The sequence below is a fragment of the Rhinoraja longicauda genome, chromosome 6 (assembly GCF_053455715.1).
Source record: "Rhinoraja longicauda isolate Sanriku21f chromosome 6, sRhiLon1.1, whole genome shotgun sequence".
Taxonomy (NCBI): Eukaryota; Metazoa; Chordata; class Chondrichthyes; order Rajiformes; family Arhynchobatidae; genus Rhinoraja; species Rhinoraja longicauda.
The window spans coordinates 62,166,181-62,190,552 of NC_135958.1; the positions used below are offsets into that span (position 1 = coordinate 62,166,181).

At 45.7% G+C, this 24,372-nt stretch overlaps 1 protein-coding gene across 2 annotated transcripts in view; it reads right to left on the reverse strand.

Moving 5' to 3' along the window:
- The window catches only part of sdk2b (sidekick cell adhesion molecule 2b), a 599,240-nt gene extending 579,774 nt beyond the window's left edge, over positions 1–19,466 (reverse strand). For both annotated transcript variants that reach the window (XM_078401132.1, XM_078401131.1), the window contains exon 1: positions 19,243–19,466. In XM_078401132.1, coding sequence (XP_078257258.1) covers positions 19,243–19,309 — 67 coding nt within the window. In that variant the 5' untranslated portion in view covers positions 19,310–19,466. The remainder of the gene's footprint in view (positions 1–19,242) is intronic.
- Between the last annotated feature and the right edge of the window lie 4,906 nt (positions 19,467–24,372).

Consider the following 24,372-nt stretch of genomic DNA (forward strand, 5'->3'; position numbering starts at 1 on the left):
CCTTTAAATCACATCTGAACCAGGACTTCCCCTTACATTGGCCAAGTGTGCTTGTCCCAAATTTTCTCACCAATGTTTCAGTAGTTTGACTTTGACCAAACAGGAGCAAATGGGATCAAACTGTAGGGTTGCGTATGATCCTTTTATAATTTACACTTGGAAAGTTCCATCTGCTGTTGAAAGCAGGTTCTGCCAAACGAGAGGACGGAGAACGCCGAGCTCCCAAATTGCAAAGCTGACATTAAAAAAACCCCCACAGTAAATAATGACAATTATCCTTATCTTTATTTTTATTTATAATGAATGATTCTTGCTGTTGTAACACTGCAAATTTCCCCGGTGTGGGACAAATAAAGGAATATAGTATTATTATTAATAATCACCACCTGAATGCTGACTAAGCTTACTATCTGGCATTTTATCGACAACCAATGGGCCATCATTGCATGGCCTCCAACCATCGTGGATTGGGCATATTACACCTATCATTGGTCTGGAGCTATGGCCTTCGTACGTGCCACATTCACTACAAAACTCAAGCCAGCACCCGAGAACTATTCATGTAGTTATTTAATAAAAATATTTCCAGCACGTCTGAAAATCAGTGCAACCAAAGTTTTTCATGTGCACTCTACACCATTGTAAAATGACTTTGTTAAACAAAGAGATGTAATGCTGAAGCTCTATAAGGTACTGGTCAGGCCGCATTTTGAGTACTGTGAGCAAATTTGGGCCCCATATCTGAGGAAGGATGTGCTGGCTCCGGAGAGGGTCCAGAGGAGCTTGACAAGAATGATTCCAGGAATGAGTGGGTTAGCATATGATGAGCGTTTGACAGCACTGGGCCTCTACTCACTGAAGTTTAGATGGTTGAGGGGGGACCTCATTGAAACTTACAGAATAATGAAAGGCACAGATAGAGTGGATGTGGAAAGGATGTTTCCACTGGTGGGAGAGTCTCGGACCAAAGGTCAGAGCCTCAGAATTAAAGGGCATTCTTTTGGAAAGGAGGTGAGGAGGAACTTCTCTAGTCAGAGGGAAGTTAATTTGTGGAACTCATTGCCATGGAGGGCTGTAGAGGCCAATTCAGTGGATATTTTTAAGGTAGAGATAGACAAATTCTTGATTAGAACGGGTGTCAAGGGTTTTGGGGAGAAGGCAGGAAAATGGGATTAGGAGGCAGAGATCAGCCATGATTGAATGTCGGAGTAGACTCGATGGGCCAAATGACCTAATTCTACTCCTATAACTTTTGAACATGATAACTTTCTTAAAAATAGTCATATTTATCATTTGCTTCATTCTTTTCCCTGAAAGTTATTGTGGAATGAGAGCGGCTAAACTCACGTTAACACTTTAATTAGTAGAATCTTATTAATCAACCGTATTTTCAAATGACTAAAGGGTGCAGAGAAATTGGCTCTTGGGCCTGGCTGCCACTTGTAATCTATATCAACCGAATGAAAAATTCACCAAACTGAACAAAGCTTTAATTGAGAATAGCTGTGATTATCCAAGGACATGATATGTTGGCTGTTACCCAAACAATGTATGTCATTTAGAACAGAGCAGAGTACAAATACAAGTATACAGAGCAGGAGCTACAAATACACGGCTATCTTCACATAGAAGTCTCCAAGTCACTGCCAGACATACATGTGCACATGTTTAAAGCAGGCAGCTTAATTATTCACAAATTTCATTAATGTTCACATTTGTTTTTTGGTTCGAGATAAGCAATTATTGCTCGGTCACCAGCAATCCCCACATCCTATAAATGAAGACTGAGAGGGGAATAAAGATGTTGAAGAAAACAGAGGGACAGGGAACTACATGACACCAAGTGTGTAGGAAAGAATTGCAGATGGTGGTTTAAATCGAATGACCGTATCTCCCACTCCCCTGACATCAGTCTGAAAAAGGGTCTCGACCCGAAACATCACACATTCCTTCTCTCCAGAGATGCTGTCTTTCCCGCTGAGTTACTCCAGCATTTTGTGTCTACCCACATGGAACCAAGATTGGTTTAACTGGACATCATGGGCAGCACAGACATTGTGGGCCAAAGGGCCTGTTCCTGTGCTGTACTGTTCTGTGTTCTTGATCAACATCCTTCTCCCTGGTCAATAATAATGACCAGTTCAGTGTTGTTGGATGGAGAAATTGTAGGATTCTAAGTTAGTGACAATGAAGGAGGAGCGATTTATTTACAGATTGAAACCGTGAGCGGCTTGTCGGGGCTCTGCTGACGTTGCGCTCTTTGATAGCATGGGCTTTGGGTTGGAGAAGTGCTGTCATTGTAGGTATTACCGACATGTCAGGATACATTGGTGGCAGAGGAAATAAATATTCAAGGTGATGCATGGGTTGCCACTCATGCAGGTTCATTATAATACTCACTTTCATTTGTGTTGTTGAAACCGTGCTCATACAGGCAAATGGACATCATTTAACTGTACTCTTAACTTGTGTCTTACAAGTGGCCAAATTGCGAGTACCATCACAAATGCCTGGTCTTTGACCTGCCCTGCTTGTATTTTGGTAGCTTATTGAGTTGCTTGTTTTACAATTGATGGTGGGAGACTTGGCGATGAGGAAGCCATTGGACATCAGGGTGGATGTGGTTAGACTCACTCGTGTCACGTTTTGGGACTTGTGTAAATGTTATTTACCACTTACCAGCCTGTGAACTGAATATTTTTCAGGTTTTACTGCAAGTTGACCGCTTCATGTTCTAAGCAGTAGATAAAAATGAAACTGCCTGCTCTCTATCGCCTTACGAGCAGTCAGATGTTCTTTGTGCTAAGAATGTGTTAATCTTCCCAACAACCATCAGGTTATTGAACACTATGAACTCCATCTAAACTTTGAACTAGAAACTGCTTTGGTTGCACGAGGCACTTTGGGCTTTGTTTTGCTTTTTGCACTTTAGTGGGTTTTTCGATTTATTTAGCTTTTTTTAATGTTTGTTTATTATATTGCCTATTGAGTACTATGTGTACAAAATTGTATACAAGTAAGAATTTCATTGTTCTGTTTTGGTGACAATAGAAACTCTTGTCCCTGCAACGCATTTAGTTCAGAATGCCCCCTTAAGTTCTCATGATTTAGAAATTGAACAATTCAGCTGGTACAACGGACTATACATAATTTGTAAAATGACATGGCAAATTTCAAATGTTGAAATTTATTGATGTTAAACTCCGAAGATATGCCGTGCACTGCCATAAATACAGTAATACATAAAACAGTGCACTGCTATAAAGCAAAGTATTCAGATCTTGGTAGCAACTTTGAGAATTAATTTAATTTGTACGTGTTCATGATCCAGTAATTAGAAAAGTCCAGACCATCCATATTGCAGTTGTCATCTGAGTTCAAAGGATTTGTTTTGATGATACTGGCCTGACTCTTATCCCTCCATAAGCATTTAAATTTTTAATTAAATCAGTATGTCCTAAATCCAGATAATCCTCTCCTGCCCCTGGACTGCTGAGGGACTGGAGAGTGGCACAGATGTCTGTGAGCTGTATTTTCTCATAAAAATACTCTGAAATAAAAATAAAAATGTTGGGGGTATTCAACTGATTAGCCACCATCTCTGGAGAAAACAATATTGCGTGGGTTGAATTTTGTCAGAACCAAAGCAAAAGGTGTCACCATAATTTGTTCTGTCCACACATGCTGCTTTTTGCCAACACTTTAAGCTTTCTGTTTCAGACTATTAACACGTTTCAACCTGAAATATGGCTGTTAGGACATTGTCAAACTCCTCAGTTGTGGCAACCCTAGAAATGAGGAGTAGGATTAGCACATCTTTCCTGGTTTTCCGCTGTCCAGTTCCATCAGGATTTTATACATTTCAAGGTGGTCCTTTCTAATACTCCCAAACTCTCTGGTAGATTATGCAATTCCAGTCCTTTCCTCTTTTGACTCTTTTCCCAAACCTTGAGCTCATCCTAGTCTCTGCCACCATTTATTTAATGTTCATCAAGTCTTGAGCATCCTCTAACCCCATGTTCACTGTCTTAAACTCACTTAAAAACCTTGCATTTAGTTTTCAACCGCTCCTTGCAATACTAATTAGTAAATCCAGCTAAAAAAAAGCAAGTTGTATTCACAATGGCATAATTCAAGGAACAGGAAACAAATGTCGAGCAGGTGAAGTAAGAAAAGTCAATGACATATTGGAAAATCGTCACTTTCTTCGGTTACACACAAGTAATAAAAAACGTTCTTAAAAGTTGTCCGTGCCCCAATATAGACCTTTTGTTCAAGAAGAATTTAGGGGAAAGTTGCTTGCAATAAAGGCACACTTATCTTTTCCATAAAAGAACCATTTTAGAGGATGTGGACATTGTTGGCGAGGATACCAGAGAAGGGAGCGGTGAGCGAGAGAGCTTCCCGAACCACTTCATCCATCTGGTAAAGGTGCCCCATGCTGCTCAGGCAGACGCCGGGATCTGGGTCAAGCTCTGATTAAAGAACAGTGACACATCCTCATGTCCTGAGGTGAGAGACTGGGAGGAGAAGTCGCAGGAATCCCCACGCACCTGCTCTCGCTCTCAGAGGCACGGGGTGCAGGTGTGGGGGATGCTGTCAGATTAGCCCGCACGAGCGACTGTATTATGTTAGAGATGTGCGGGTTTTATTCTTGCCTTTGTTCCCAAGTAGGGAATCACAAAAATGTCCATTTTATATGGAACCTGCAATGGCTCCACTCAGAATTACCGGTCTTAAAGGAACAACTGGGGAGAAAGAAGTGAGAGCACCAGGCAACTGTGCTACAAATAGCTGTCATATTGTATGATTTTATGCTGGAAAACAGAATGTTCCAAGTTTAACCAACGCGACCCCATAACTTGGTGAACATCTGCCCAGGCATTAAGGTCACACTGATTAAAATCTTTTTTTTAAACTGGCCAATGAGTCTTTGAATGAATGTTCTTATTTACTGAAATACCATGGACTCGATGGGCCGAAGAGCCGGTTTCCATGCTGCATTCCTTAACATCGTTGCACAGCTCAAGGCATGAGAGGTAAAACGCAAAATGCACCAGTTTGTCTTAAAATCAATCAAAATCCAATCAGAGGCATTGCCCCATAGCAAAGAAACAAAAGAACTTTGCAACTAATCAAATAAAGAAAGTGTCCTCAGCTGCCTCCACTCGAATATTTCTTGTCTCAATGTTTTAACAGCTAAAGTGACGAACAATTCAAGTTATACTGCATGTAATGCAGGGTTTATGAAATAAATTAAATCTGGTATACAAGAAATGTATTATATTCCTGAAGGTCACATCATCGTCACAGCTGCACAATTAAAACTGATTGCTGGCAATGGTATTTCAGTATTGATGCATAAAATGCTACTTGTAGTAAAATAAAAAAGATGGAGCCTTCATTATCAGGGTAAAGGCCAGGTGCTTTATAGCAACACTATTCACCAGTCTGAATAAAATCACTATATCGCAATGTCGCATTTGCCTTGAATTTGAATAACAATATTGTATTGTTGCATGTTACATCGTACCAAAACTTGATCATCTAAGGGAAAGCAATGGCCTATCTTCTGACTGCTAAAACTCCAGGCAGGATTGCAAAGATATAAAGACAGTTCATTTGCTAAAGAAGCAATTTAAATTTGCTGCTCCGGAAATGGAAAACTGAAAGATGCCACAATATTTGTGAAGTCAGCAATTAGGGGAAAGTATTGCACACTGCTCCTCACAATAGCTGCTAACTTGGAGCTACAGAAACTGGAGTAATTTGCCCACCATATTTCATGGTGGCATGCAATATTTAAAAGCTAAATAAAGCTATTCCACCCAACAGTGAAGGTCACTTCACATACGCAGCGCCAAAAATTACACCTCTGCCCAGGGTTTCTCCTTACTGAAAGCTTTATTCAAAGCTGTAGGATCTTAAACTGTGCATTGTAAAAGTTAAAGTCTATCATGAATACTTGATAGAATTTAACTTTCAATTGAGATAAAGATAGAATATTTTTCATTAAAAATGTACAAAGGTATTTTGGAATTCTCATTACGGAACAAAATATTGCAAACTAAACAATGCTTATTTCATTCGAACATCAATCATATCATATATATACAGCCGGAAACAGGTCTTTTCGGCCCTCCAAGTCCGTGCCGCCCAGTGATCCCCGTACATTAACACTATCCTACACCCACTAGGGACAATTTTTACATTTACCCAGCCAATTAACCTACATACCTGTACGTCTTTGGAGTGTGGGAGGAAACCGAAGATCTCGGAGAAAACCCACGCAGGTCACGGGGAGAACGTACAAACACCTTACAGTGCAGCACCCGTAGTCAGGATCGAACCTGAGTCTCCGGCGCTGCATTCGCTGTAAAGCAGCAACTCTACCGCTGCGCTACCGTGCCGCCAATATCAACAATCAACAAGTATCAACAATACTTCCTTCCAACCAGAGAAAAATATCCATTAAAAAAACCCAGATTCTGATTAATTGATGGTCATACACCAGGATGCAAAGAAATTCCATGTTCATGTGAACTCAGAGTGCACAGTACACTGTACATGTACAGCACTGATAAAAACAACAATAAATGGCTGGATCTGGAATATCTGATGGGGAAGTGCCATCCCTACTACCTGCTGTGAAAATTAACTTTGGCAGTTCACATCCCACCCCATGCAGACGTGAAGCTTACACAGGATGTACTGTACATTGCTACTAATAGTCTTCAAAATACCTTGCGGCATTGTTCATCATCACCGGGCCTTCAACCAGGACAACCTCAAGGGTACGCTAAGAAAATATATAAACACATTCACACCAGGTGCCCAAAAACCCTCAACCACTGCTACACAACCAAAGATGCTCATTTTGAACAAAAGGTCAGAGGAATGACTTCATCCCCCGCGACAGTCTCGGGTGCGCCTGTACCCAGGGTAACCACAGTAGACGTTAAATTGACCTTCCCGAGAGTGAACCGATGGAAAGCACCCAGCCCCGATGGAGACCCTGGCCGTGTCCTCAGAACCTGCCTGGACTAGATGATAGGAGAATTCTGGGACATCTTTAGTGTCTCCCCACTCCCCTCTGTGGTTCCTACCTGCTTTAAGAGGACTACCATCCCAGTGCCATCCTCAGTGGCTCTGACATCCACCATTATGAAGTGTTTCAAGAGGCTGGTCATGGCATAATTAACCCCAGCCTTCCAGACAGCCTTCATCCACAGCAATTCACCTCCCTTCACCACAAGTCCACTGCTGTCACCATTTCTCTGGCCCTACACTCATCCCTGGAACAACAAGGACTCCTACATCACACTACTATTTATTCAAGCTGGTGCGATAATTAATATCATCATTTCAACCAAGCTCAGCATATCTGCATCTGGATCCTTGACTTCCTGACCGAGCGACCACAATTAATGAGGAGAGGTGACAAACCATCCTCCCTGATAATGCTCAACTCCATTGTGCCAAGGTTTCATTCTTAGCCCCTAATTACACTCTTAATACATGCGCATCCATGCGTTCTAAATACTGCTCCAACTTGACTTCCACGTTTGCAGATGACACCACTGTGATGGGCGGACCTCAAACAATAATGAGACAGAGTACCGGAAGGAAAGAGAGAGCTTAGTAACATGGTGTCAAGAATTCAACCCCTTCCTCAATGTCAGCAAGATGAAGGAGCTGGTGATGGACTTCAGGAAGCAGGGTGGAGGACACACCCCAGTCTGCACCACTGAAGTGGAGAGTCATTAAGAGTTTAGTTTCTAGGCTTAAACATCATCAACAATTTGTCCTGATACAACCACATTGACTCCGTAGCCAAGAAAGCACATCATGCTTCTATATCCTCAGACGGCTAAGGAAGTATGGCACGTCTCCAAAGACTTACCAATGTCTACAGATGACCAGCGAAAGCATTCTATCAGGGATTGATATGGCAACTGCTCTACTGAAGAAAACTCACAAATTACAGAGTAGAAGAAAATGTTATCTTCGCGGATCTAAAGTATTCCCACAGCTCACAGGACAACAAGGCAGCTTCAACTATAACAACAAATACCTGCCCAACATAGACATTGTTCAAATATTCTTTCTCAATATCTGACTGAGTTTTCTGTTGTTCAATTTCAATCATTAAGTTACTATAATTATGCACATCAAGCTGCAGTGGATGCATGAATGTGTGTTTTCAACCTTAATTATTAAATAATCTGATTGGGTTTTAGCACCAAGCCTCCAGTGAAATTTCCTTTCAGATTCCACTAACAGAATTGGGTCAGAAACTAAGATAAAGTTCAAGCAATTATGCCGTTAATAAAAGCACAGTCATTGAACACTTCACTGGCAGTTTGAGAGTTCACTGCTTTAGAAACTGTCTTGGAAATTTGGTTTAATGCTGGCAGGTGGAATGGAGATACCAGCCCTCCAGTGACTCTCTCCCAGCAACTTCATGCAGACCTTACTCAGGTCACCAGAGATCACCATAGAAGACTTGTTTGCAGGTAACCTTACCCTGGGCAATCTCACTCAATGAGAATGCAAGGACATTGGGAAGATCTTCATGGGATAAGTTAAAGTGTGACGTTGTCATGTACATTTGCACTGCATGTAGCAATGCAACAATAAACCTGGGATATGTTGACAGAGTGTTTATAAAAACCTTCAACTTTCCAACATTCTTTTATTTTTAAAAAGCCTTGTTTTTTTCTCACGGAATCAGAGTGGTGAAAATGGTCCTTCAGCCCAAATGGTCCGTGCTGACACTGATGCCTTTATATCCAACTCCCATTTCCCCGCATTCTCCTCCTTTTCTATCCGTACTTACCAAATGCCTCTGATATGTTGTAATTGTATCTGCCTCGACTACCTTCTCTGGCAGCTTGTTCCATATAATTACCACTTGCTCCTCAAATCTCTTTTGAGTTTCTCCCGTCTCAACTCAAACCTTTACCTCCTAGTTCTAGGCTCCCTGCTCAGAAAAAGACAACCCATCCCAATCTATGCTCATCATTTCAAATGTGATTAGCCTGGTATGCTAACTTGGTTGGTGTGGATCAGGTGGGCTGAAGGGCCTGTTTCTGTGCTGTACAGTTCTGTGACTGTATGACTCTTGTCTCATCCTCGCCCGTGCCTCCGTTAATGATACACAATCTGTCTCTTGCCAGAACTCCACACTTCAGCCTCAAAATGTCCTAACTACACCGTTCCTTCCTCGTTGGCATCTATTTCCCCTCTGCTTTGTTACAGTGGCCCTCACCTCACTCACCTCCAGAGCGGCAGACTTCCCAGAGTCCAAGTCCCATCGGTGAAGACACTGAACCTGGGAAAATACCACTTGCTCAGAAATTCACCACAAACCTATTAATTCCCATTTTCCTGTTGTACTACAATTGTTGGAAACTATCAAATATAAAAGCTGTTTCATGCCATTTAACGGTATAGATTGTGAAAACAGGTGATGCAAATTTAAAGCATTCAGTCTTTTCTTCCACTGTTGTAAGGTATGAAAGGTGCATTTCTCTAAAGTGATTCATAAATAATAAATCTCAGACTAAAAATTGCATTGCCAGATTTCTATTTATTTACAGCTCCTCGATTACTGTTGGCAAGTGTTTTAATATATTTACTTTGGAGAGAGGGTGGTATTTCCCACAACATCAATTAATATGGAAATAGCAACTGGATTCCTTTTATCATCATTTATTTCAAACGCGAGATACTTCTTTGTTGATTAATGCGAAACACGGTAGCCAAATCCGCTTTGTTTTCCAAATCGCTCCAGTGAAACTCTCTCCCAGTTACCAAAGAGCCCTCAAACCTTTTAATGTGTATTTTACACTTCTATGATTTTCTTCAGGAACATCACTAAGGTGCAAACATGCACACTAATAGTTCCAAAGCAGAGCTAGAGATCTCTCTGGAGATCTAGCAGAATAAACAAGATCACACAAAATAAATGCACTGCAGGTACAATAGGGAGGTAGACCGTGAAGTTTACTGCAGACTTACACAGAAAATGGAAGATCGCATAAAACAGAAAAGACAGCAAATGCTAATTTTACATTCTACATTGGTTTTGTTGATGTTGTGCCAGCCACTTGCTTTTGAAGTCAAATTTACTATTAATTATTGAATTGATTAAAAACAGTACTGATGCTATGAAGTCAACAGTCTACAGTCCCAAACTGCATATTGAATCACCTGTTACCAACTGGGATTTTAAATAACTTTAAGAAGTTTATTAACTTTAAGAACATTTTTAAGCCCATGCTCTATTTTACATTCAACGTTAGGGGAATGAAATTGGTACTGGGAGGATATTAGTTTGAATCTCATTATAACAAATAGTGAAACTGCAATTCCACAGGTTTTCTGATGTCCAAGAGCGAACAGAAGATGCTACTTTTACTCCACATGACTCCAGTTTCAATCACGTGAATGATTTTTCATGTCCTCAAGGCAACTGAGGTCAGGCAACACATTGCATCTCACCACTTACTCCTTGACTGCAAGAACGCATTTAGAGAAAATTGCTGTTCACTCCACAAATGGGAAATTGACATACCAGACATTTGTATCCATTTGCAGGGTATTGATATATTATAAAGACTCAGGCCTAAAACCACAAGCAATAGAAGCCACTAACTTTGCAGATTCACTTTTCTGTTGGCATCGAACACTAATGTCAAGTTTGATTAACAAGTCAGAAAGAGTTCCCATGGAACCTGTTACCCTAATGCTTTTTAAAATTCTCTTCAGTGCTCATCATTAGTTTGAGAGAGGAATATAATGTTATATTGAAGAGTTTGATGACAAGGACGAAGCTTACATAATTGTAACTGTTGAAACTTACATGTTGGTTCAAATTGGCTTATTTCAGTATTATATATCTCTGTGCGAAAAGTATTGATCATGTATTCGTGTCTGGAGAGAGAATGATACAACTGGGAAGCAGCACAGCAGTGTGGCTTCCTAGGATGAACCAAAGGTAGCAAAGATCTAGGAGAAAATCAGGCAGAAGGACCCCACAGTGCAATCATTCCCCTGTGAATATTCTTCCTCAATTCCATCTTTCCAATGACAACACCCTTTCCACATCCTCAAATGACCATCCAAAATGTTTCCTTAAAGATAGACACAAAATACTGGAGTAACTTAGCGGGACAGGCAGCATCTCTGGAGAGAAGGAATGGGTGATGTTTCAGGTTGAGACCGAAGGAATGGGTGATGTTTCAGGTTGAGACCGAAGGATCTCAACCTGAACCATCACCCATTCCTTCTCTCCAGAGATGCTGCCTGTCCCACTAAGTTACTCCAGCATTTTGCATCTATTTTCGGTGTAAACCAGCACCTGCAGTTCCTTCCTTCACAAAACGTTTCCCCGTCCGGCTTCCAACCATCATACACCCCATCACCGTGACAGATGAACTATCAGGCCTGTGTGACTGTCATTCAGTGATGGGGATAGGAGCCTGGATAAGATCCTGTCCTCCAGTGCTGTCATCTTTCTGCCACACCCTGGGCCTCCCCTTCCACCCTCCCCCCCCCCCCCCCCCACCCCACTCCACCAACTCCCACATACCCAAAACAAGCACGTGGGTTGCCTATCGGAAAATCTGTCAATTATACTTGGACAGAAGTTAATAAAATCTACTGGGCAGAGAACCCTCTACAAACTGTTTCAGCACAAGATTACATTTCTTCCGCCATCAAATACAGATCTAGTGGTAGAACTTCGGGAGAGTTGGTGGAAGTGAGAGATGAATGGGTGGCAGGGAAGTTAATGAGGGACTGAGAACGTTCTGTGAGATAGCATAAACTGGATGTGACAAAACAACCTCCGTCTTGTGCAATCCAGAAAACATTCCAGACACTGCTCAGCAGTGCCTGATCATCAACTACAGGTGCAGCACTTCCTTAGTGATTAACGTTATCAAACCCCAGCATCTTGAGTTCCTCCAACTTGTATTCTGACCAGTAGGTTCCTGCAGGGCCATCTTAACGCATGGGCCTGATGGGCACTTGCCCGGGGCCCCACGAGCATAGGGGCCCCATGCTGATCTGTGTATGTTAAGTGACTTGCAATAAATAAATACTACTTTAAAAATGTAGGTTCAATAAGTACTTTTTTCGCAACATTTTCGGTCACTAAGTGCTTCTCACAGCGATCTGTAAGTGCTTTTCGCAACAATGTAGCACCCTAAGTCCATCGCTAAGTGCTTTTCGGTAAGTGCTTTTCGCTGGCACGACGGGGGGGGGGGGGGCTGGTAGGGAAAGGGGGGTGGGGGAGAGTAACGGTAGGGGCCCCAGTACACTGCTTTGCCCGGGGGCCCATAATGCTGTAAAAACGGCCCTGGGTTCCTGGTTGTTTTCAGAAAAGTGTCCCATCATGAAATTAGTTTAATAATAATGCATCCAAATGTTACTTCTTCATGTGCACTGGCGCCCCAGGAACATTAATCTTCAACGTCAAGAGTAAAGTCAAAGAGTGTTTAATTGTCATATGCACCAGAAATGGAACAACAACAAAATTCTCACTTGCTGCAGCTGTACAGCTCATTAATGTAATAACACAACGTACAAATAAACAATGATAGAAAGAATTGTTTATCTGGTTTACGAGGTAACCAGATCATAATAGCGCAAGCCGAAGTAATTAGTGCAACCTAATTTAAAAAAAGACTATCATAATTTGTGCTGATTTCAGGTTGTGGTTAGGGTGGTTGAAGGGCCTGATGTTTACTTGCAACCTGTTGGTTGCTTTGAATCAGTAATGGTTCTCATGCTCCTGTTTCACCTTCCCAATTGTAACAGTGAGACAAGAATGTGGACAGAGTGGTGTAGGTCTTATGTGATCCTGGCTGCCTTCTTGAGGACACACTTCTTATAGATCCCTCCGATGGTTGGTAGGTCAATGCCTATGCGCAGAAAGAAACTGCAGATGCGGGTTTATATCAAAGATAGACACAAAGTGCTGGAGTGACTCAGCAGGTTAAGAAGCTTCACTGGAGGAAAAGGATGGGTGACTTTTCGGGTCAGGACACTTCTTCAGATCTATGATGTACACAGCAGCAGCCACTACTTCCTGTGATCTTCATTGTTGGGTGTTTGAATGAGCAAACCAAGCAGTGATGCAACAGATCACTATGCTCTCTACCTTATATCTAGAGAGGTTTGATTGGGGGAGTAGGAAGGAAATGCAGGTGCTGGTTTAAATTGAAGATAGACTCAAAATGCCAGAGTAGTTCAGCAGGACAGACAGCATCTCTGGAGAGAAGGAATGGGTGACATTTCGGGTCGAAACCTTTCTTCAGGCAGATTGAGAATTGAGCAATGTGCTGATTCTCCTCGGAATGACGACGTAGAGGCATTGGTGACTTTTCTTTGAGATTGCTTCAATGCACTGAGCCCAGTACTGATCTTCAGAGATGTACTCGCCCAGGAACTTGAAAGCCGTTGGCGATCTCCACCGCTGCCCTGCCCATGAAGACAAGTTCATGGACCCTCGGATTTCCCTTCCTGAAGTCAACAATCATCTCCTTGGTCTCTTCTAGAACGTTCAGGGGAATATTCAATTCTGGGATATTCAAGGAGTTTCCAGCAAGGTTAGCGACCATGCAAAGTGATGTTTACAAAACACTGCAGAAACCTAGAAGAAAGATACCCTTTCAGTGTTGCCCAGGAGGAAAGGGCATGAGACAGAAATAGAACCAAACAAAGTAATTGAAAAACTAAGGGAAGTTGCCTCCCACAGAACAAATTTACAATTCTGTGCAGCGAAAAACATTTTACCAGAAATTCCTGCACACTAACTTCATTCATTTAAAGGATCTCAGGGCAAAACTGCACTGCAACCTTGTTTAATTCTGCATTCTTTTTTCTGACCATTGCTATATGCCGAACTTGGTCTTAAATCCAAACATCTTCAAAGGTGGATGCAAGAGATACTGCCAGGTTCCAGAAGCAGGAGGTTTGCTCTGACTTTCTGACTTGTAAAGCAATGATCCTCCAGCAGAGCTGCACCAGACTCACCGGGCATTCATTCTGACATACATTCTTCCCTAAATTGTGGCTGTCATCACATCATAGCCGTATATGCCCTCAGGCACATTGTAATTGGAAGGTCAGAGATGAAAAATAGAGAAAAACATCAATGCTAAAATGTGGAAAAATAAGGTAAGATAAAAAATATACGATGAAGGCATTCTCTCAGCAAAAAGGACGTGTTGTGGTCTGTGAAAGTTAACAGATATTAACGGATAATTGACAGATGACTGTGTAGCAGAACAAATGCAAGGGAAACCTCTCCAATCCTCAAAACGCACTTACGACCGAGCCTGTATTTCTCGTTTCCTTCCCATCTGCATTCCACTGGGAAAGAAGTGTCTCAGACCTGAAATCTATTTTCACAGATGTTGCCTGACCTGTTGCGAATTTCTTGAATTTTATTGCAGCTTTCCTGCATCTGAGTTCTTTAATACACCTTTCATTATCATTGGTTTGAAGATCATTTGACCACTGCAGATGATCAATACACTGTGGACATAATAGCTCGATATTTAGATTTAGATTTAGAGATACAGCGCAGAAACAGGCCCTTTGGCCCACCAAGTCCGCGCCGCCCAGTGATCCCCGCACAATAACACTATCCTACACACACTAGGGACAATTTTTACATTTACCCAGTCAATTAACCTACATACCTGTGCGTCTTTGGAGTGTGGGAGGAAACTGAAGATCTCGGAGAAAACCCACGCAGGTCACGGGGAGAACGTACAAACTCCGTACAGACGGCGCCAGTAGTCAGGATCAAACCTGAGTCTCCGGCGCTGCATTCGCTGTAAGGCAGCAACTCTACCGCTGCGCCACCGTGCCGCAACGATGTCTCGGCAAAGCGTCCTGATTGTGGACTTTGGAAGAGAAAGGATGAGGACCCACAATCCTGTTTATATCAACGGGACGATGGTGGAGAAAGTAAAAAACTTCAAATTCCTGGGCGTGCATATTTCCGAAGATCTTTCCTGAACCTAGCACATTGATGCAATTGTAAATAAAGCACATCAACCTCTACTTCCTGAGAAGATTACGGAAATTTGGTATGCCAGAGTGGATTCTCTTGAACTTCTACAGGTGGACAGTAGAGAGTATATTGACTGGTTGCATAATCACCTGGTTCAGCAATTTAAACATCCAGGAGCAGAAAAGACTGCAAAAGGTTGTGAACCCTGCCCAGTCCATCACCGGCTCAGACCTCCCCACCATCGAAGTAATTTATCGGAGTCACGGCCTCAAAACGGCAGCCAGCATCTTCAGAGACCTACACCATCCTGGCCACACACTCATTTCACCACTGTCATCGGGAAGAAGGTACAGGAGCCTGAAAACTGTAACGTCCAGGTTCAGGAACAGCTTCTTCCCTACAGCCATCAGGCTATTAAACACAACAACCTCAAATAAGCTCTGAACTTCAATAGACTATTATTATTATTATGATTGCACAACTACTGTTTGTTTTTTGAGCATGTATGTATGTGTATATATACGTATATACACATATACATGTATGTGTGTGTGTGTGTGTGTACTTGTGAGTATGTGAATAATACACACTGAACTGTTTTTATCATATTCTTTACAGTGTAGTATGTTTACATATTCTGTTGTGCTGCAGCAAGTAATAATTTCATTGTTCTATGTGGGACATATGACAATAAAACACTCTTGACTAGTCTATGTATGGTCTGGCCTGAACAAGGATCAGGTAGGGATTTTGCATCAAATAAGTGTGCATCTAGTATGGGTGTCAGGTGCTATGGGGAGAATGGTTTTAGAAGGGAGAGATAGATCAACCATGATTGAATGGTGGAGTAGACGTGATGGGCCGAATGGCCTAATTCTGCTCCTACCCCTTATGACATGATCTGAAAATATGTTTGGCCTTGGATTATCAAACGTCATGTAGCTGTTAGTGCATCATTGTACAAACCCGTGCTTCAGTTGGATGACACAAAGTCTGTAGGTCAGTCCATCGCAAGGAGTCAGTGCTTTCAGAAATAGGAAAAATAACATTGTCATGCGACAAACCACGAGAAAAGGTACAAAACTACCGATTCATCTTTTCCACATTCTGCCCTGTGCAGTCCTTGGGGGAATCTAATTTTCACGAAATAAAAAAAATATCTTTACTTCATGATGGCCATCTCTCACTAAACAAAATCAAATATACCAAAGATCAAAAATTTGGAATAACTCAGCTGGTCAGGCAGCACATCTCTGGAGACTGAACATCCCGTTTTATTAGTTCAGAGACGCAGCACGGAGACCGCGCCGAAGCCAACCCCGCACACAGACTTCTTTACCGCCCGCACTGGGGACAATTTACAATTATACCAAGCCAATTCGCCGACAAACACGTAGCCCTTTGAAGTGTGGGAGGAAACCCAGATAAAACCCATGCAGGTCTCGGGGAGAGGGTACAAATTCCCTGCAGACAACAGTCAGGATGGAATCCGAGTCTCTGGCGCTGGGAGGCAGCAACTCTAACACTGCGCCACCGCTATTTCTCTACAATTTCTCCCCCAGTATCAGCTGTCCATGAAGCACAATAATCTCTGCGGGCACACACCCATTGGCGATGTTCGTCATTGGGGACCCCCCGCCCCCCTTTCCACTGGCGAACTCTTCCAAGTGATTTGAATCTTAGTCAAAAATATTAAGATTAGTTAAAATCTTAGTCGAAAAATATTCGCCGATTAGACGTTCCCAGAAGCAGTAGGATTGTGTAAAGTATTTAAATGTGTCGAGAAACGCTATACATTTAATAGCCACAACAAACGTTAAAACTGAAGACTTGACATGACTTCGCATATGTGGTGTTATCGGGTACAGCTACCAGAAATGCGGAGGTATTTTAACAGCTATTCCCCCCCCAAGTCTTGCCGAAGGCTACAATTAGCGACATCAAGTATCATGTAATCTCTGCAAAGGTTCATACTTGGCACGTTGTGTCAGGAACCTGCTGTAGATTTATAGGGGGGGGAGAAAGCCGAAGTGGAACTCGTTACGCTCACTAAGCGGCCCACAGGACTAGAACTGCCTCCACTGCTTTCAAAACTTCCCGCAGCAAACACAGTGCATGTATTTCAAGGCATTTATTCACAAAATTCTGGAGTAACTCAGCAGGTCAGGCAGCATCTCGGGAGAGAAGGAATGGGTGACGTTTTCGGGTCGAGACCCTTCTTCAGACTTACTCCAGCATTTTGTGAATAAATACCTTCGATTTGTACCAGCAGACTGTAGTTATTTTCTTATACTATGTATTTCAAGGCAGTCTGCTCAGGAAGGTAACTGATTGGGTATGTTGTTGCCGTGAAGCTGGAGAGAGAGAGAGAGAGAGCTGTTCCAGGTGAGTTGTGGCCGAGATGGCGATGCACACCGCAGCAAACACAAGAAGGGGCTCGACCCCAAACCTCACCCATTCCTTCGATCCAGGAATGCTTTCTGTCCCGCTGATTTACTCCAACATTCTGTGTCTATCTACACTGTCAAAGACCTCTGTGATCGCGGCGTTAGTTAACCGGGAAGTGGCCGCGATCACAGAGGTATTTGGCAGTAGTAGGTGGTGGACAGCGACTTTGTCCATCTCACCCAAGGCTCAACGCCACATGAGACGTTTGCGAAGCTGCTTCCTTCGCATTCACGTCCAACTTTGTTCCCGCACACCTGTTAGTTATCGGCTCTCATCGTGAGCAATAGGTTCAGTGTCTGTCGGACATTGTCAGCATCTTGTCACACACTTTGCCGGTCGATTCTACATTTACTTTGTAAAAAAAAAAGGTGCTGTTGCCACATTGTGGGGTCTGTGAGCGGCGGCGGTCCCCGCCCTGCCTCTGTGCCAAAGCCAGCCGGCAAGGAAAAGTTTGCAATGTAAAGCAGCAACAGCTGCGACGCTTCAGTGTCCGCGTCTCGCAGCTTCAAATGAAGGCAGGCGACAGATCCGCATTTCACCCACATTACACATTACATCGCTGCACGGCCTTCAACGGCGGAAAGCTGCCTCTGCCCAGGCAGTGGCCGCATTGAAGACAAGTCTCATATAAGAATGTAAAGTGTTCTTAATGGGCAAACATACACCTGACCACAAATCCCCTGCCCCGACCGAAACATTGCAGATTCACACCCACCACCATTTGAAAACAGTGTTAAAATGTCACATTCAGTTTTCAAAACAACGCTACATAACAAAAACGCTACATTGCAAACACTGATCACTGCCCTTTAACTCTGCGAGATCATTTAGTTTGTTGGGAATTATTGAATCGCGGCAGAAGCTGCCAGGAGTCAGCGCGTTGTTCTCTCGCCAGTAACGGCGAAGGACAAGTTAGAGCGGTGGGAGAGGAGAGGCGAGGCGGGGAGAGTGGCCGTTATACACCGGGCACATACAAGCCGCCAAAATCTGCACCGACTAATTCACACACAGGAGAGAGGAGCTCGTGGATCTGTTGTGTGAGCGGTCGCTGTTTAAAAGATGCGCAGGTTGGACACGGAAAGCAGGAGGACCCGTCACCGACCACACACTGACCCGGTCACTTCCACACTACCCCCCCCCCCCCCCCCCTCCCCCGCCGCCGCTCAACTCTCCCCCTGCTAACCCCCTCTCCCCCCCCCCCAACTCTCCCTGCCAACCCTCTCTCCCCGCCAACCCCCTCCCCCCTCTCCCCCTGCCAACCCCCTCCCCCCTCTCAACCACCTCTCCCCCTCCAACCCCCCCCCCTCTCCCCCTCCCCCCCCCCTCTCCCCCTCCCCCTCCAACCCCCTCTCCTCGCCAACCCCCTCTCCCCTGCCAACTCCCTCTCCCCCCTCTCCCTCTCCCCCCTCTCCCTCTCCCTCAATTCCCGTTGCCTCAATTCCCCCGTCCCCCTCTCTGTGTGTAAGCGGCAGGGACCTCCCGCCGGGACCAGGGGTGAATGTGCCCACGACCAGGGCCAGGCTCCCCATCCCCACATTCCGGCACAGACTGTTGAACTACACGTTTTGCTTCCCAAGTGTGAGTGTAAGTCGGGCTGGCGCTCGGCCCTGCCGGCTGTCTGACCCGCCGCCCACCTTCCCTGCATCCAAGCCCCCCTCCCCTCTCTCCCTCTCTCCATCCCCTCTCTCCCTCCATCCCTCCATCCCCTCCCCTCTCTCCCTCTCTCCATCCCTCCATCCCCTCCCCTCTCTCGCTCCTACCTTGTGCCCGAGTTGCCGCCCCGCTCAGCACCACCAGCGTCCACAGTAGGCAGCTCTTCCCCGCCATGGTCCGTCCGCAGCTCACAATCCTGCCCGCCCGCGGCCACAAGCCGCACGTCCCCGCCGCCAGCCGCGTCCCCTCGCCTCGCCTCGCCTCGCACGGGCAGCGGGGAGGGAGGGAGGGAGGGAGAGAGGGAGGGGGCGGCGCCGGCGTCCGCTGAGGACGGGGGTGGGTGGGTGGGTGGGTGGGTGCACGGGTCCGGGGGTGGGTGGGTGGGTGCACGGGTCTTACCGCCCCGCTCAAACAATCCACATCAAACTTGCACCAAACTTCCCCCGCCTGCTCTCTCTCCTCCCTCTCTCTCCTCCCTCTCTCTCTCCCTCCCTCCCTCCGCCCGCTCCTCCTTCCCCGGGCTGGGGGGGGGGGGGGGGCGGACCCCGCTTCCCTCTGCCCGCTGGCTCAGTGTGCGGGCGCTGTCCGTTGTATCCGGGTGCGGACTCAGTGTGCGGGTGCAGGGCGGGGGCGCGGGTACCCGGGGTGCGGGCTCAGTGTGCGGGCAGGGCGGGGGCGCGGGTACCCGGGGTGCGGGCTCAGTGTGCGGGCGGTGCGGGTACAGGGCGGGGGCGCAGATACCCGGGGTGCGGGCTCAGTGTGCGGGCGGTGCGGGTGCAGGGCGGGGGCGCGGGTACCCGGGGTGCGGGCTCAGTGTGCGGGTGCAGGGCGGGGGCGCGGGTACCCGGGGTGCGGGCTCAGTGTGCGGGCGGTGCGGGTGCAGGGCGGGGGCGCGGGTACCCGGGGTGCGGGCTCAGTGTGCGGGCGGTGCGGGTACAGGGCGGGGGCGCAGATACCCGGGGTGCGGGCTCAGTGTGCGGGCGGTGCGGGTGCAGGGCGGGGGCGCGGGTACCCGGGGTGCGGGTGCAGGGCGGGGGCGCAGGTACCCGGGGTGCGGGCTCAGTGTGCGGGCGGTGCGGGTGCAGGGCGGGGGCGCGGGTACCCGGGGTGCGGGCTCAGTGTGCGGGCGGTGCGGGTACAGGGCGGGGGCGCAGATACCCGGGGTGCGGGCTCAGTGTGCGGGCGGTGCGGGTGCAGGGCGGGGGCGCGGATACCCGGGGTGCGGGTGCAGGGCGGGGGCGCAGGTACCCGGGGTGCGGGCTCAGTGTGCGGGCGGTGCGGGTACAGGGCGGGGGCGCGGGTACCCGGGGCTCGGGCTGGAACAAAGTTTCCGCGGGTCCGGTCCCCGAGTGGGCGCGTGCACGAGGAGAGGAGGGGGGGGGGGGCGCGCGCGGCCACAGGTGGCGGGGAACAGATCGGGCGCGCGTGCACGCGCCGCGAGAACCCTTTGGTGCGCGGGCGCGCGCGCTGCTCGGGATAGCGGAGACTGCAGATGTTGGAGCCCGGAGCTGGAGCGGCGCAAACAGCTGGAGCGGCGCAGCGGGTCGGGCAGCGTCTGTGGGGTGGGTGGGTGGGGGAGAGAGTTGGGTTAGGATGGGGGAGAGAGAGATGGGCAGGTGGCGGGGCAGAGATGGGTTGGGGTGGGGAGAGATGGGCAGGGGGTGGGGGAGAGAGAGATGGGCAGGTGGTGGGAGAGGTTGGGGAGAGAGGGAGGGCAGGTGTGGGGTCGCTACCGGCTGGTACTGCCCGAGCCGCCGGGTGTCCAGCGGTTCGTAGTTACCTGCGCCGACTGGGAGCGGAGTGCAGGGCCAGCGGGGAACGGGTCGGGTCCGGGCGCGGGGCGACCCAGCACCAAGACAACACGGCGTTACTGCACCCACACAGCCGGGCACCCACACACACAGCCGGGCACCCACACAGCCGGGCACCCACACAGCCGGGCACCCACACAGCCGGGCACCCACACAGCCGGGCACCCACACACACAGCCGGGCACCCACACAGCCGGGCACCCACACACACAGCCGGGGACCCACACACACAGCCGGGTGGAGAAGCCGGGGCAGTGCCCGGTAGCGCCAGAGGTGCGTTTCTACCACAAACCCGCCTTACCGAAAGATCGCATTATTAAATACATCTGTGTCAATGGGGAGAAAGCCGTTAGGGGCTACAGAGTTTCAGATTGGCAACAACAATTGCTGCGGGATTTTCATAAATAAAGGTATTTTCAAAGGCTGTGTGTTAACTTGTTGAACAGGGCATCATTGCAAGTGATTGTCAGTTTCCATGGTCATTGCGTGTAAAGAGCCAGGTGTGTAAACATTGAACAGTGCAGCACAGGCAGCCCAGCCCACAATGTTTGTGCCCGAGCACGATGCCTCATCTGCCTTGCAAGTGATCCATATCCCTCCATTCCCTGCACTTCCATGTGCCGATAGAATAACTTTTTAAATGCCACGACCCTATCTGCCTCCACCACCACCACCATCCCCTAACAGAACGTTCCAAGCCCCCACCAACCTCTGTGTAAAAACATTGCCCCGCACATCTGCATGATATTCCCCGTTCTCACCTTATAGCTATGCCCTCTAGTGTTGCATATTCCCATCATTGGGAAAAGGTTCTGACCTTCAACCCTTTCTAAGCTTCTCATAATTTTATGTACTTCTGTCAAGTCTCCCCTCAAACTCTGACATTCCAGAGAATGCACTGTTTTTAAGAGACACTGGTGTCAGATTAAAGTCATAGAGCTACACATCAGCGAAGCAGGCCCTTCGGTCCATCCTACCCAAGCCGGCCAAGTTGACATTCTGGGTGAGTCCCATTTGCCTGTATTTGGCCCATGATCCTATGGAACCCTACCTATCTATATATCTGTCAAAATGTTTTTAACATGCCATAATTGTGCACATTTATGTAGCTTCCTCTGGCAGTTCATTCCAGATGTGGGATGCTCTCTGTGAGAAAGTTGCCCCTGAAGTCCCACTTAAACCTCTCTCCTCTCTCACCTTACGTCTATGCCCTCTAGTTCTAGAATCCTCTACCCTGATTATATAAACACTTTTATCCCCCAGAGACATTTTTTTTTCACGCTGAAGACAGCTTTTCTGGGCTTGTCGCTTTCCAAAGGAGCATTTAAATAATTCTCCAGTTCCCATTGGAAATCAGATTATAACCATATTTCAGTTGTAATAGAAAATAGTGTTCCCTAAATCATCAGTTATAATACAAATAGTGTTCCCTAAATCATCAGTAAAGATAACCAATAGACAGAAGGATTAACAGCCAAAATCCTTCATGGATTCATAGGAATTTACAACATAAAAGAGAGGCTATTCTGCCCATCTTATTCGTGCTGGCCATTTTATATCACTCCCATCTTCCAAATTGCCATCTGAAGTCCTGTGGTTTAAACCATTCACTGTACATTTCAGAACTTTGTAAACGTAACAGGGTCGATGAATCCAATTCACATCTCATCAATGGAGTGAAAACTGTTTTACTGACTCTAAACCTTCTATCAATAAAATCTATATCCTCCTAATGATTTCACTTTGTCAAGAGATTTAGTTCTTTCCTGTTCCCAGTTCTTTCATAATTTGAGAGAACTTTCATAATTTGAGTTGCAATGTGTTGGACATGGCACCACAGCCACTTTCAATCAAAATCATTATTTTGACAGTAAATTACAAGGGAGTACTTCATTCATCACATAAGCATGGGCAAGATTCAATCTATTAAGATCAATACCTCTGGGAAAAATACTTAACTAATCTTCTGCAATGGAATTCATATTAATAAATTGACACCACGATGATTTTTCATTTCCTAATTAAAATGATGAAAATGAATGAAGGCTATTTTTACAAGATAGGAGGTAGAGCTCCTCAACATTAGCCCCAGAATATTTTCATACAGACAAAACATTCAGTTTCCATTGGCACTGCATTTGCATTAGTTGGTTTCACTATTATTAGAGATATAAAAATGATACAAAATATTTTTTTTCACATTCCTTTGCATTGGAAGTGCCTGCTTCGAAGTACAAGGATACTTGGTATTGCTGATAACGTGTACTTGCATATGAGTGAACTTTCTATTTGCTAATTACAAAAATATCTTAATGATATAGCAGACAGAAAAGAAGCAATGAGCATAAAAAATGGAGGCCTTCACTGTGATAAGCTCTCCAACAATGTTAATGTTAAAATTCTCATCAAAAGGCTTTGTTTGCCTCAGGTTCTGGGTGAATTGAGGAAAGCTTAAACCAAGGCTGGCTAGTGATCCTTACAACTAGCTTTGAGTACGTATTTTTTCAATCACATGTACAAGAATACAGTGTAAAAACTTTGTTTTGCATTCTGTCCAGGTGGCATACCATATATAAGTAAAGACATCCTGCAAGATAGTGCAAACAAAAAAATCTAATATGTGGTGAAATAACCACAGAGAAAGTGCAACTTAAAAAGTGCAAGGGCTGAAACAAGGTAGGTTGGGAGATCAAGAACATCCTAAGATGTGAGAGTAATGTTCAAGAGTCTGATAACAGTGGCAAAGAAGCTGGGTCTGGTAGTACATTCTTACAAACTTCAGAATCATCTGCCAAACAGGAGACAGGAGAAGAGTGTAACTAGGGGTGGGAAGGGTCCTAGATTATATTGGCTATCTTTCTGGCAGCTGTCATTGTAAATTGAGTTGATAGAGCAGAGGTTGGGCTATTTAATATGTTACTTATGACCAGTAACTGGTTTAGGGGGAGGAAGTCCTGTTATACACACAATGGTGTGTTACAAGTTATCCAGTAATTACGCCTCAGTTGTGAAAGTAGTGCACAAAGAAGTGATATTTATACTACTTGCGTCACAGTAATAAAATAAATACGCGAAGGTATAAAACAAATAGAGACCATTAAATCACCAAGGATTATGTGAAACACTGACCAGTTGCTCAGAAATTAATTGTGATGGTCAATAGACAATAGACAATAGACAATAGACGATAGGTGCAGGAGTAGGCCATTCGGCCTTTCGAGCCAGCACCGCCATTCAATGTGATCATGGCTGATCATTCTCAATCAGTACCCCGTTCCTGCTTTCTCCCCATACCCCCTGACTCCGCTATCCTTAAGAGCTCTATCTAGCTCTCTCTTGAATGTATTCAGAGAATTGGCCTCCACTGCCCTCTGAGGCAGAGAATTCCACAGATTCACAACTCTCTGACTAAAAAAGTTTTTCCTC